The 15735-nt window shown below is 39.2% G+C and overlaps 1 protein-coding gene across 1 annotated transcript; it reads right to left on the reverse strand.

Annotated features, from left to right (window-relative positions):
* Nucleotides 1-1252: 1252 nt before the first annotated feature.
* On the reverse strand, nt 1253-11632 carry LOC116255791 (DEAD-box ATP-dependent RNA helicase 11-like). The gene is made up of 7 exons (XM_031631803.2): nt 11494-11632; nt 10360-11374; nt 10109-10192; nt 7266-7508; nt 6954-7121; nt 6559-6672; nt 1253-1910 (listed from the first exon to the last, which is right to left on the reverse strand). Exons 2-7 carry the CDS (start codon nt 11155-11157, stop codon nt 1398-1400), a joined length of 1920 nt encoding a protein of 639 aa, XP_031487663.1. The 5' UTR covers nt 11158-11374; nt 11494-11632; the 3' UTR covers nt 1253-1397.
* Between the last annotated feature and the right edge of the window lie 4103 nt (nt 11633-15735).

Here is a 15735-nt window from a genome sequence, read left to right on the forward strand (position 1 = left end):
ATGAACTCAGTTACAAAAAATCAGACTGACTTGGGCAGGGAGATATACCCTCTCACGGATTCAGAGCCCCACAAGAATTCAGAGCTGCTTTGAAACCTGAGGATCACATTGGCTTGGTTTGGTAAACAATATTAGTAAGTCAATCCATCAAAAAAGTTGATCTCCAGTTTACCCACGCCAACGTCATTTGAGAGCCAACTGAGAGCGAAGTTGTAGGATCGGGAGAAGTCAATCTCGTACTCAAATTCTAAAGAAAATGCCATAACAAAGAGAGTTTGATTATCGACAACACCTTAAACACATTCCCAAGACATCGCCTGCCACTCAACTCACAAGTCACAAACTGAAGCATGATCCTCCACTTTTTTTCTAAGTGCTGCAACCATCACGCATCTCACGGAACGTCGTTTACACATGGACAAACAAAAGGTTGTCTTTCATAAATTAGACTCAAATAACCACGGATCATCAACACGGAAGATGAATAATCCCAACATGACAAGTTCAGCACAAGGACACCGAGGCCTACGTTAATGGTGCACGCCATCGAAGATATTTAAGAAGTATGAGAAGCATTTTACAGTTCCAAACCGCATGAGCTCACGGACATGTTGAAAAAGGAAAACACGGTAAACGCTTTCACACAACAAGCCCCATGAGGCGCAAGAAAATTTCCAGGATGGTGTTCTTGGGCAACTGCCAATTGTCAACATACACGCATCAAACTAAACCAGCAAACAACTTCGGTTCGCAGGTTTTTCTAATTGGATGTACCTTGATTCACCTCCATAAACAGCGAAGAAAAAAGCAGACCGAAGATACGAATGGAGAAGGTAATGGACCCTAAAAAGGGGGGGGAGGGAATAAATAGTGGACTTGGACCCATTTCTCCATAAGAAATGCAGCCACAGCTCACAGAATGGAATGCCTCAACAATCCCTTATGCTATAATATATACCCCAACATTCAAACAGAGGCAGATGCGAACATGTTCCCAGTGACATCATCATTGCCACCACCTCACCGCATATTCTACATCTCAACCCCAAATAACCAAAATTACACAAAGCGAAGACAAAAGAAAAATTGTCAGATCATCAGCTCCATGCCTCCCACACCATGACAAAGCAGTAGGCGCCCCCCCCCCCCCCCCCCCCCCCCCCCCAAAACAAATAACCCAATCATGTCAACGGTGGGAGAACAGGAAAGAAGGGGTTAAGAAGAAGGGAACAAAATAAAAGCAGGAGCAGCGTTCATCCTAAGAGAATTCCTATCAAAATTATAAATATCAAGTGCGTAAGGAAAGAGGAAGACAGAGGACTCCTAGAGGGGCATATCAGTCCCAGATGCTAAATAACACGGCCAAAACCCATTTTACCCGCCCCTCATGGAGCAAGTTAATCCCATGCACTGGTAACACCAGGCCCACCATATCCACCAGCATAAGCATGAGAAGACCCATAAGCACCACCAGCATTTCCACCACCACCATAATAATCAGAAGAACCACCACCTCCCCCTCTAGCAAAGGAGCCACCATCCCGACGGAAGTCACGACCGCCAAACCTACCCCCTCCTGAACGACGGTTCCTTCCACCACCACCATAGGATGATCTAGATGCATATCGCAAAAGCCAAGCAGGAACTTCCTGGTTTGCTTCTTGCATCAGCTCAGCCAACGACCTTGCTAATGATGAATTGTTATCATTGAAGAATGCAGTTGCCAAGCCACTTTTGCCTGCTCGTCCAGTACGGCCAATGCGATGGACATAGTCATCAATATCATTTGGGAGATCAAAGTTAACCACATGAGCCACATGAGGTATGTCAAGCCCACGTGCAGCAACATCTGTGGCGACCAAAATTGGAGTGGTACCGCTCTTAAAGGATCTCAACGCATATTCTCTTTCCTGCAATGCCACAAGCACCCACAACTCAATTCCCAAAGGCAATATAGTGATTTATCCTTTAGAAAGTTCAATAGCAATATATCAGTGGGCAATAGTTGATAATATGTTAAAATTTACAGAAATATTCAATAATCCGATATAACAGAGTAATATAATCTTGACAAGCAGAGGAAACAAAAAAGGTTTGTTAATTCCTGCACTTTTTACAATGAATTCTTCACACAAACACCATCCTTTACCTCTTATACATTATCAGTTTATAACCATACAATTTTTTTGGGAAAATGTTTTTTGCCTCTAGCATTCAAAATAATGTAAAAATTATCAAAAATACCAGGACACTTATCATTTGACACCTCTAATAACGACCTCCTACTCCAAAACCAGAACTTTTGTGTCTAAGCATGGCATAGCCTAAGATAGTGGATACTGAGCCCAAACTCAAAGTAGGCAATATTATGTTATATACTCCAAACTAGTAGGAAAAGAGAGAGAAGAGAGAGGGAGGTTTGATTGCATTCAGAAGTCAAAACCAATAAGAAGGGCTTAGGCAGTGGACCTTCATAAAGGACCACGTGAAAGTGGCACACCTAGACAAGCCAAAACCAGTAAATGAAAGGAAAGCAAGAAGAGCGGAAAAAAAAAGGGAAAAGAACTAACAAGGGAAAAAAAATTAACGAAAAGAATAAAAAGAAAGATAAAAGGAAAACAGAAAAAAAATTACATTTTTTTAACTTGAGTGCCTAGCTGGCACAGCCCAGCCAAAAAAGGTTGCTGCCTGTCTTGGCCAAGTTACGCAGACCTTTGGTTATGTAATGTGATATAGCTCATAATCAATTGGCAAAATGGATAATAAAAGAAAAGGGAAAAAAAGGGGTAGAGATAGACATGTGATAACGTGTCCTCAAATTATGGATTAAAATTCAAGAAAGCACTTTCATTTTTATAATTGGAGACAGTAAAATTGAACAAGGACATTTCCTTAGAACCAAAGAAAAACATGCCTAAATATCAAAGAAGTACTTCATGAACCAACTATGCTTTCATAACGAAAAGATACAAAACTTACTTTATATGTCATCTGGATGCTTCTAAAAGCAAGAAAGAGCTTGTATGATTCTCAATCCTAGAATGCATCGAATAGGAACATCTAGTTCTCCTGTTCCTGAGCGACACTCCATGCAAAACATGAGAAGTTACTTTCATGGTGCTCAGGCAACATGCTAAAATGCCAAAAATGGATTTACAAGGGGCCACAGAAATTAGCCTGACAAAACACATCCCATTAAACACGGTTTTCTGTGTTTTCTATCAAACAACCTCAATGTGTTCATGCTCACACCCAACACTTCTAGACCCTGATACTGACATAAACCTTCTTTCATACTTCTTCTTTCCTTTTCTTTTTCCCTCTTTTAATTCATTTAACAGAAAAGGAAGCTTCCTTCTCCCCACGAAACCAGAAAAAGTAGAGGCTGCTGAACATTGATGTGCTAGACCTCTACCCCCTTTTGGTTGGATAATAAAATGAAAGAAGAATGGATATTCCACTACCTATTAATAGTCTCCTGACACATATGTAAATATATCTTCTATTATTCTATACTACGTACTTCTTATATTTAAGGCCTTCAACAAGAGCAACTAAAGTACCTATCTACCTACACACACACACACACACATGTATATATATATATATATATATATATATATATATGAAGAAGGGGTGCATCTAGAGGGCTTAGGTTAGAGGACAAAAGCTAGACAACTTCATTTCTTGCTAAAAGGAATAGTTTAAAGTTTATAACAAAATATGAACATGCTATCACATTTACGAAAAACAATTTTAGCACAAAACATGTTTAAAGTCGCCTTCATGAAAATATTGATATCATCAAAAATTTTGATGTTATAAGAGCCATTAAATTTGTATAAAAAAAGAACATTTAAAGCCAAAAACAATTGACTTAATGTATATTTCCCACCAAATCACTCTTAAGAATGTATGTATGGTTAGAGTGCTCAAAAGGTACTTCAATCATATATTTCAAGAGGTCTGGTTTTTGTCCCTGATCTAAGTGGTCTTTATATGCACCCCTCTCTGTACATTTGTAGTGTTTAAATGTCTACTTCTCATTTCCAATATACACAAATTTCCAGAGAAAGTCCACACAACACAGCTCGATTGAATCCATAATTTACAAGAATTCACAAATTTTGAGAATCCAGTTCGAAGTTTATCAAGAGCAAAAATGATCCCATGAACCCTTCAGGCCAGGAGGAAACCAACAAAAAGAAGTTACAAAAATCAACCAGGACCTGGAGGATGATCAAAACGATGTAATCCACACAAACTTTCTTGTTAAAAGAAAGATCAGCAAAGAAAACGAGTCAAAAAAAAAAAAGCCAAAACAAAACAAAACAAAGTGCCTTCCAAGAGAATGAAAATAAGGTCAGACAAGTTCAAACATGTGAAAGTTGTATCTGGAGTAGCTATCAATCTAGAACGCTTACATCTCATAGAAGGCCAGAGAAAGATGAACCTTTCCGCTATGTAGCAATAAGATAGCCGTTTCATATCTTGATATTAAGCTCCGCAGTGATGTCATGTGCATAAATGACAAAATTAAATGCAGATGCGTAAAAAAACTCATTGTCCAAAGCATATAAGAAAACATTCCTGCTAATGGTGCCATCCCTATTCTCCCCTACCAACTCCGCCTACCCACCCCAGCCCAAAAAAAAAGAGAAACAGAATAAAAAGAGAAAATATAATGATTTTCATACACCAATTTAAGAACAGCACGTTGATGTGATAAAAACCAAAATTGTAAGCACGAGATTTTGAAGGAAATTCTAAGAGTCTAAACAAGAAAAATAGCTCAGATCTCAAACTAACAGAAAGGATATTTAACTTTCATTAACTTGGCATGCAATAATCAACCTCTCCTCGACAATACTTTATGATCTAGCCTTCTCATCCTCAAAACATTAGAACAACATGCTCTTAAAGAAGGTCCATCTATCGGACAGGTTGAGTTTTTGGATATTTCATGGTGAACAAGAGGGTTTGTGGGATAGAGCTATAGCCCAAATTCAATAATTTAGGATAGCCATATTGCATAATTAGCGTGACGAGTTTTGCAAGCCACACTTGCTCTCCATCAATGAAGTTATGAACTTATCTATAGGTACTGTGGTCACAGAGAGTTGCTCCTTATCTTTTCTCAACAAAAGGGCTTAAGTCTTGTTTGGCTAATATGATGCAGTTATGTAAACAGCTCACTGAGAAATGAGCAAGCACTTGTAAAGCCACTGCAGGCCTGGTGCCCTGGGGTGAAGGGGGTAAAGGTGAGGACTTCCGCTCTCAGTCGGGCAGTAGAATGAAATACTCCTCCAGTCCTCCTGCTCACCCAGAGGACCAAAACCTTCCGGTTATGTTATGACCACCAGCCATGACGTTAGGTGGTTATAAGGAAATTTCCTTTTTCAGGCCTATTCTTTGCCCATAATTACATAAAGGGACTACATTTTTTCTAATACAGGCCTCACATTTTTTGAAACTTCCACATAAGAGCCTGACGTAACCTCACAAGCCAATATTAGTTTTTTGTTCTCCATGTCACCCAAAAACCTGCACTTGCATTATAATCTGTCTTCACTCTCACAAATGTCTAAGATGCTATTGGGCAAAGGGAAACTGTGCACTTCAGGAGATTCTTAAATTAAACACAAAAAAGCCATGGCTGCTTTAATTCTGTCTCTCTTGTCACACACAGACGCCAAGCCTTCATTCAGCAGTTTCTAGAAAACATGAGTCCTGTATCAGGAAAATCACACCCTTTTTGGGATGAAATTTATTGTACTTAAACATTATTAATGGCAGCTTTGCACAAATGGTACAACCTACAATAATTCAACAGCTTTAAAGCTAATACTGACCAAATTAACTTAAATATTGCAAACTGATAAAAGGTTGCATTTAGAAATTACGACACACCCATAAATGTGAAGTAGAACAATGACAAATACATGCACCATATTGCAGTTTGCAAACCACCCAAAAGACTGAACACAATGGATAGTTACAATAGCAATCTCACCAACTTCTCTACAACTTTCTTCTAGTAAGCTTTTCTCAGATTGGCTTTTCTTAGGAAGACAATGGGAAAATTTTAAAAATTTTCAAACTGTGACAGATTTTGTAGTATTTTATTGCAACACTAAAAACAAATAAAGAAATGAAAAAGGATCAAATCATATGCTAAAAGACATAAAGGGAAATTTTCTGAAATCTCAGGAATCTCTCCAGATATTAAACTACTTTGAAAATACTGTGAGATAGAAACATTACTGTCTGGCTTCAAAATGTGATATACAACAACCATTTCAAAATATTGGAGATATCTTGTGACTATGCCATATCTTCAGAAGTTCCATTCACTTGGATGATCTGCTAGTTCTCACTTCTCAGCCAGAACCCAGAAGAAGAAAGAAAAACTGTAACATAAATAACCTAGTTTGCAAAAAGTCCATAAACCTAGCACAATTGACAAGCAAATGAGAATAACGGCCCTACAAAGAAACCAAGATCAGAAATTGCGTTGCAAGCATATCTTTGGAACACCTGGTAGACTTTACGACATACCTGCTGTGTTCTATCACCATGAATCGTTGTGGCTGGAAATCCATTCATACATAGCCAGTGCTCCAATGAATCTGCACCCTTCTTGGTCTCCACAAAAACTAACGTAAGAGCTTGCTGCAGTCCATGTAAAAAACCCAGAATTATTAACTAAATGACAAAGCACAAGACTTCAAAGGTATAACCAACTTGGCTACAGCATAGGATTGTTAACAAGAAAGCACACCCCAGTCAAGAGACTGTTGTTCACTGGGCAGCATAAAACCTTAAGGTTAGTACCTCGCCTCCAGGGAACATTCTTATTATAAATTAAACCTATTCCGGCTACCAAAGAGACCAGCATTCCCAAACATATCCCTCATATACAATTTACAAAGATAGCAACATTAGTACATTACCTTGCCATGTGTTCCATTATCTCTCTGGGCATGAAGGAGGTCCATCAGGTGGCTCCTTTTATCTGACTCAAGAACATATTCCACCCTTTGAACAATCAAATCAGTGCTTGAACCAACCCTTCCCACAGCCAGGAAAATATAGTTTGAAAGGAAATCAGAAGCCAGTCTCTGCATGCATAGCCATATCGAAAACATGTAAAATCTTCCAATTAAAACATAGGACTCAAAGAGGAGTGACAAATACATAAACATAGGATGAGTACAACAAAAGAAAACAGGGATGATAAAAATGGAAAGCAATCATTACAGTACCTGTATCTCCTTCGGGAATGTGGCACTAAATAACATAGTCTGTCTTATACCACGCTGTGGCATATCCATTTGTTCAACTATTTTCCTAATCTGAGGCTCAAAACCCATATCCAGCATCCTATCAGCCTCATCAAGTGCCAAGTACCTTACCATTTGTAAGGAAACTCTTGCTCTCTCAAGCAAGTCCACCAAGCGTCCTGGGGTTGCAACAAGAATATCAACACCCCTTTCCAGATCCCTCAGCTGAAAATGGGACAGAGAAAATGGGTAAATACTAACAGCCATTTTGAGTTCAATAAAGCGAGCCAAAAGGCAAACCATAACCTACTAGACTGCACAAGATTAAAGGTAAAAAGTACAAAATGACAAATAGAAAACATAAGGTTTTCAGGAAACAAAATTTTTGAAAATTTAACTGAATTAATAGAATTATTTTTATAAGTTTGCATCTCACTGAATGAATGACATAGTTCTAGTACATCTTCACACTAGCATATATAAGAAGAGTAATATGCTACTTAGGTTATAAAGATTTAAGGAAAGCTGCTTGAACTCTTAGATCCCAAAATCCCAATTTGTTGGCCGATTAGCCTGACTAGTTAGTCAAACTAGTCAGCTGCCTGTGTTCCAATCCAGCAAGGCAGCAAGAGTCAGATTATCAGTTAGTTAGCTTAATTATTGACTAATACCTGACTTGTGCATTCTTTTGATGGACGCATATGCTTTTGCTTGGACTGACCCAGACTCACTAGGCCTGATTAGTCCTTTTAGAATCTCAAGTAACCCATGTCTGCCTTCCTGTTTTGATAACTTAGCTTAAATTTAAACTTTTACTGTTAAATTTTTAAAGAGTACAATTAAGTGGAATAGTATCTCTAACAATTTTTAGAGCAAACTGGGAGTCTGGGACATGAAATGCAACTTACATGAAAAGTCACATTTATCTACATAAAGGAGACAATCCAACTGCAACTGCCTTGGCATCAGACTTTACCAAAATTTTCCCATAATAAACACTTAATATTTAGATAATGTGTTCACCTAATCATAGCTAGTATACTAGTTCTCTAACACAACATCAAAAGAGATGGAGAGATGTAGAAAGATTAGAATTCATTTCCAAAGTTGTTTAATTTAGTTAACAAATTTCATTAAAATGCCGATATCCTTTTGAGAATTTCTTGTACATGACATAACATATAACGCGGCTGATGTCTAACAAATTATTGAAAAAGCATCAAAGTTTAACAAAAGTCGACATTCTAAAAAAGGTTATAAATTTACTCATGCTAATACAATGACGCCCCTTTAATAAGTAGTAAAATAAAAACAAGATATAAACAACTGAAAGGTTCTCCCACAACAAGGATTGCCATTCAAAGCATTTCACTGGTGTCCACCAATCAAAATAAAGATCCAACTGAAACATGATTTCTATGCAGAAACCAAGAGCAAAATTTCTTTCCTGGTGCTAATTTAAATGAAGAGACAAGATTATGAAGCACAACCAAATAAAGCAAGGAGCTTCTGTGAATAACGGCAATGGGTTTTTAATAGCCAAGCCACAACATCTAGTAAATATCAGTTGACTAGTCAAAAAACATTTCAGAATGAATCATTTGGATTATACACTATATTCTTTCAATAAAAGCAGCAGCAATTTTCAGCAGATTCATATGCACGGATGGTAAACATCACAATTTTAGCCTTTAGGACATAAAGTTATGAGTGCGCGGACAAGCTGATCTTTCCAGATAAAAAGAGGTCTTAGCCCTCAGGATATATAGGATATAATGACACAAGTGTGTACTCGTACCACTCATAGTTGTCAAACTAGACGGTAGAGACTAGTCAGTCCAACTAGTATCCTAGTCTTGAGATAACTAGTCCCTGCCCGCAAGATATGTATAAAATGACTGCTCATTTTCTCAACCCACTTTTTCTCTCTTGCCCATTCCCCACCCCCACCACCCTCAAAACCCCTCTCCTTTTCTTCCCCTTCACATCCTCCCTGCCCTAGGATTGATGGATCCTAAGTGTAGGGGAGAAGAGTTGAAACTCAGCCACAAATTGAGACTGGTTTAACTGCATCTGTGTGTATATATGTATGTAAGTATGTGTAATTAGCATGCAAAGAGATGTTTCAGTAAGTACCTTTTGACCCAGGTTAGTAAAGAGTTGATATCAGCTAGATGCAAACGCTATAACACTTTCTATAACTACAGCTGCTTTCTGTACTTATAACAAAATGTGTTATGCAATTAGTTATTCACAACCAGATTTCCGCTTCCTGCTTAAACTTAACTGTAAACGAAATAATGTGTGTGTAGTTTTCGCTGATTATGTTACCTTAACGCCCCTTTAGTGAAATAGTCAAATGAGAAATTTTTACATGCAATACATTTACATCATCCCAAATTATCTTTTTTCTTTTTGTCTACCTTGCCACCAAATAAATATGCTTACATACAGTAGGCAGATTAATTATTTTCCTCTTGTTTCCTAATTTTTTCCTTTTCCAATCTTACTACGAAATAGTACATATTATGATATGCTTACTTATAGCACCATGGTTCGTCCTATTTCACCAAAGCAAAAATATCCAACCAACAACGAGTTTAAGCAAAAGCATCATGTGATAGAAGATCAGCATCTCCAACACAACACCAGTTAACTAAGGAACACAGGATATATGCATAAAGATCGGAACTATTTTCAACTGAACTTGCGACAGAAAAGAAAAACAAACCACAAATAAATTGTTGCTGTGGAACACCTAAACTGCCAATCCATTATCATGATGATTTGCAAAGGAACACAGAGACAGAAGGAAAGCTGAATACCTGGAGATTTATTGGTGCTCCACCATATGCAACAACAACCCTGACACCTGTCTGATAGGAGAACTTTCTTGCTTCCTCGTGTATCTGCATTTCATGATCAACAAAAAACCATCTCTCAGGCACATGATTATATGCATCGATGTAAAAGGTGGAAGGTATAAGATGGCAGAATACTTTTTTGTGTCTGTGTGCGTGAGTGTGTGCGGGCGCGCGCGCGCGAGAGAGAGAGAGAGAGAGAGAGAGAGAGAGACCTGGCAGGATAGCTCTCTCGTAGGAGATAGAATCAGCGCAAGGGGATAAACCGTCCTTGCACCTCGTGGTGGTCTCTGGGGGGGTTGGCCCTTGATAATCCCGCTGATAATAGGGAAACAGAAAGCAGCTGTCTTCCCCGATCCCGTTTGAGCACATGCCATAAGGTCTCGTCCCCCGAGCAAAATTGGGATGGCATGTCGTTGCACCGGCGTCGGCCTCACGTACCTGCACCTCCTTATATTCTCATTGAGGGCATCTCCGAGGTCAATATCTGCAAAAGTATTCACCGGAGGAGGAGCATCCTTGCCGCTCGTTTCGACCGGTATATCCTCGTAAGCATCAAAGTTGATCCCGGTGTTCTCCTGCTCAGCGAACGCGCGCTCGGTGGCATCATCGTTCTCGAAGGGATTCACCTCTCGCTCTCTCCCCTTATCCCATCCACCACCCCTGCTGCTCCATCCACCTCCACCACGGCCACCACCGCCGGTGCCGTACCCACCATAACCCGGCCTCCCAGCATCGCGTCCACCCCACCGGCTGCCAGAGGTGCCACCGTAACCCCCGCCAGCACCAGCCCCACCACCACCGGGACCAACAGCACCACCAGATCTATACCCAGAAGACGCGTCACTCGACGCCGGAACGGGATCAGCCGCAGCTTGTCGGCCGCGCAGATGGGGAGGAACGTACGACGAGCGCGTCGGAGCACGAGAAGCACCAGCACCAGCGGCAGGAGGCGGGGCGGCTACATTCTCAGCAGCCGAATTCGCCACAGAATCCGCCCAAGATGTTCGCATAATTGGAATACCAACTCCTCGCCTTTCCCCCTTCTCCAACCCCCGAACAACCTTTTCTTCTTCAACAGCTCCAACAAAACCCTAACCCTGAATTCCCCAACCGCGTCCACGATAAAAACCAACTTTGCTCCGAGAAAATCACAAGTACGTCAAGCAATCCAACGGAGATGGAAGAACAAAGAAAGCAACCCCAGAGCGCCAGGAATTTCTCAAGCTTCTGCAGAACACAAAGCGTCGATGCCCACACCGTTGAGGAAACCCCAAATCAATCAACAAACAGCAACAGAAAAAAGAGAGAAAAGGAGAACAAAGCAATATGAGAACCCTAATCAACACCTGCTTCCCAGTTCATTCAAGACCGACCGACATCTTCAGCGCGAGAAGACGGAAGGAACCCTAGAAGGAACCCAAGCGTTAGGAACAATTTTTTTCTTCCTTTTCCTTTTATAATTTCCCCACCAAATGTACAGCTTTTCTTGGGTCGTTCTTTATCGTTTTCAAACTTTGAGCTATTGACAAACCCGTGCCTGTATTTGCTGGTATTCACAAATTCCTCCCTTTTGTTCATTTCTCACGTACTCTCAAATTAGTCACCAAACGTTAGGCAGTGAAGGGGCATAACGTAGCCGGGGGGGGGGGAGACCATGCCAATCAAATTCTAAAGTTTTATGAATTTTTCGAAAAGTACAGTTTGACTCTTGTCAATTATTTCAGAATTGTCATTTAATTTTATAATCTCGCCCTCTTAGTTTTGTTCTTTGGGGGAATGCGATACCATTCAATAATAACGCAACCCTAAATCGGAGAGTGGGCAATATATATATATATATATATATATATTGTTGAGGAGTAAAATGTATTCCTGAAATCATCGACATTTTTGAATTTTGCGGGTAAGGTCCAAAAGACCTTTTCGTCCAAAAAATACAAATGCCAAAAAAGGTGGCACTTGGTCAATTCCTAAGAATTTAAGAGACAAAATATGAAATTTTGAATACTTGCTGGGCAAGTAAGTTCCGGCTTCTCACCACAGCAACCCTTTTTTTTCTTTTCTCAGTTCAGTTGCTCCCCTCAAACGTTTTGTTTGATTTTACATTCACTTTCACTTTTATCGAATATTCTAATTAAGAACGGGACGCTCAGGTTCTGTTGTTTTTCGTGAACAGTAACAACAAATTTGAATATGAAATCCGACTGTCATTGGTGGCAACGGCGTAGAGGAATATAATATGTTCGTGAGGAGTAAAATGTATTACTAAAAGCAACTACTTATTTTCATTTTTGCAAGGTGAAAGGTCAAGAGACATTATAAAGCAAAAAGAAGAAATGTCAAGCATAGCATTCATTAATTTGTTTTATTTAAGGGACAAAAGGTGAAATTTGGTTTTTTAATACTTGCTGAGCAAGTAAGTTTCGGCCTTAGGTTTTTATTCGAACATTCTAAGTAAGAAGGGGAGGTGCTCTTAGATTTCCATGAACGCCCTTGCCCTTGCCCTTGCCCTTGCCCTTGTTTCGGTAAGAAATTTGAAGAGTTGTTATTCAACCAACCAAAGGAAACAAGTCTTGCCAAGTAAGAAACGGGTGCGACCCGATTCGGACCATTAAGTCAGATAGATGATTTCAGCTTTCTTAATTAAGAAGGTGAGATAAGTTTTACTAAGGCCCGTTTGTTCCACCCATCATCTTTGCTAGCATTTATTATGTTGCGGAGAAAAAATGGTGAACTTTTTTCCGACTATATGAAACTTTTCATTAATCAAATGAGAGTTATTGGAGCAGGTCGTGTCAGCTTTGAGTATGTGGTTTTTAACGTGTAGCATGGATTTGTAACGTGTTACAAGTTATCAAAAGCAACCCCCAACCCAAGATATTTAGCTACCGTTTTGTATTCCTGGATGCAGGTGAAATTGGATTTAGATCCACTAAGTACGTACGTACATGTAAAGTCATCCTTGTATTTGGTTTTCATCTGAGCCTAAATGCTCTCATACCAGTATTTATGGAGCGAGCTTCTATTGGGCTAACAAAAATAACTTCTTTTCATGTCATCATATATGATATTTGATGAGAGAGTTCAGATGATCAAGAACTGGCTAGCCTAGAAGGTATACCAACCAATCTAATTCAATTGTTCCATCTGATGGATGGTTCTGCTACTTGACATTATTATGTCTCCAGCTTGTCCGATCCCCATCTTCACGCCATGAGCAAAAACACGGATAGAGACTTTTACGGCTTTCTTTTCTTTCTGATTTGTATTATGAACATAAAGGCAAGGCAGACGCTATTAAAATACCAACGCATGAGTTTTTAATCGACTATGTCTAAATCAAACAGTCTTCATAAATCAGCAAATAAAGAGATGATTGCTATCATTCAAATAGTTATAACACAATTTATTTCATTGATGGCGACGAGCTGGAAGGACATCTCATGGCCCAAGCAAGAGCAAGACATGCAAAACTCTCTCTCTCTCTTTTTTTTTTTTTCTAGTGAGAGAGGGAGAGAGAGAGAGAGAAAGAGAGAGAGGTTAACAACCCATTGCGTGGAAAGGAAAAGAGAAGGGCCCAACACTCCACTATTCCTTGAGGAGGTAGGTTAATGGCAATGGTGCACCCTTCAAACAACTGTAGGTATGTCGAGACATAGCACACACACATGTGTCTTTGCTTAGGACCGGCGTTGAGTCCTGCATGCAAGCAGCAACTGTTCATGGATTTGGTTTTACACATGGACTCACGAGCATTCGGCATTAGATGTAGTTGATGAATTGAATTTTTGCGCTAGGTGGCCCTACAGTTGTTTCGTTCTTCGTATGATGTCTTTGAATTCTGAACAAAATGATGGCGCCGTAACCTCCGCCAGGTCTATTCTCCAAGTACTGGAGTGGAGATCAATACTTCACTAGACCGAGTTGACATAGAATTGAACTGATCACTAGACTTTCATCGGCTTGCTAAACTGACCAGCAAGCTCTTAAATATAATAAAAGTTTTTTTTTTAATCTTGTCATCTTTTATGTGTCTTCATATAGAAAAGGGGATTGTTGGCATGGGCACCACGGCCTCGAGAATGAGTCTCCAAGAAGAATGATTCCTATACACCCCACTTTCTCACATCGTTGCAAACGTGAGAAAATGGATCCATGACAGAAACTAATCAAATTTGACTTGGCTTCTCTCATGTTGAAACATTATGTTTCAAATCCTATTAAAAATTTGAAATTATAGTTCGACCTCTATAATGAAAAATTCTTTCCTCCGCCCATATATACATATACGCGCATGCATGCGCATATATACATATAAACACACATGACATTGTTGTAGGTGGAACCGGCCCCATTCTTGGACCCTTTTTCTAAACACCAACCAAAAAAAAAAAAAAAAGAGTCACATAAAGGCAGAGATGATCTATGATGCAGGATAGTGAAGCAAACGTGGGCTAATTGATCCTTTAATTCCCCACTTTCCATCTGCCTGACTCTTGGGGTCAGCCGTAGCCTTCATTTATCGAATGGGGCCAAGTGTCACTGAGACAACTTTCTGGGAAGGAAAAGAAATCTCAAGTCCCCGATTTAGTTGAATTTATAAAAGTCACCTCCTTTTCTCCCTCCGACGCCTGTTGATGGTGCTTTGCTTTTGTCAGTCAAGCCGCTACATTGACACTATCATGTATACTGAATTCCAGAGGAGAAACTTTTTCCTGTTTCTGTGAGAGTCATACATACGTCAACTAAGTATAAACCCATCTAGCATAGAAGTATAAGTCCTACAGAAATGGAACTAGCGAAGACATTTGAATCGGTGTCAGACATTTTATCCCGTCACTATGTCTTCATAATAAGTTGGTAATGGTTTAGTCGGAGGAGGAGCTCGGGGGGTCGCATGGGCCATTGCCTCACCTCAATTTTTTTTTTTTAAATTTAAATGTAAATTTTTGAAAAATTCACTCATCCTATATAAAAAAATTTTGAAAAATGATATTTCAGCATATGTCAAAATTTAGAAACTTTTGTAGCTCCCTCCTGGGTTTAGTGACTTGATTTGTTTGACAACATTGACCATTTGTTATTATTTCATAAATATATCCTAAAGCTGGTTAAAGATTCATAAAACACTGTCCTCCTTTACACTGACATGCTAAGCTATCCTTTTTCATCTTTTAGAAACTATCTACTCCTGAGGTCATATAACATTCATGCTGACTAGAAAATATTAACTTATGTTTTTTTCTCTCATATTTACATATGAATAATTGACACATATTTATGTATCTTTTAGTAAAAATAGTTGCATAGTTGTGATCTTCGTTGATTTATGTTTTTCATAATCAAAGTTTAATTACCCAACCATGACGCATATATACGTTTTTTCATAAAAGAAAAATGGGAAACCCATTAAAATATAATTAAAGCCCAAGAGGAAAAACGTTGAAGATCTTAAAATCAAGTACTCCTAACCCTGTCAATTTATGTGTAATGGGCATGGAGGTGAGTTATTTCTTCATAATCTCCCTTCTTTTAAGATTCCATTGGTCATAAAAAGGGACCATAAATGTATTCGTCCACGGTGTTAA

This window comes from Nymphaea colorata, chromosome 6, assembly GCF_008831285.2.
Source record: "Nymphaea colorata isolate Beijing-Zhang1983 chromosome 6, ASM883128v2, whole genome shotgun sequence".
Taxonomy (NCBI): Eukaryota; Viridiplantae; Streptophyta; class Magnoliopsida; order Nymphaeales; family Nymphaeaceae; genus Nymphaea; species Nymphaea colorata.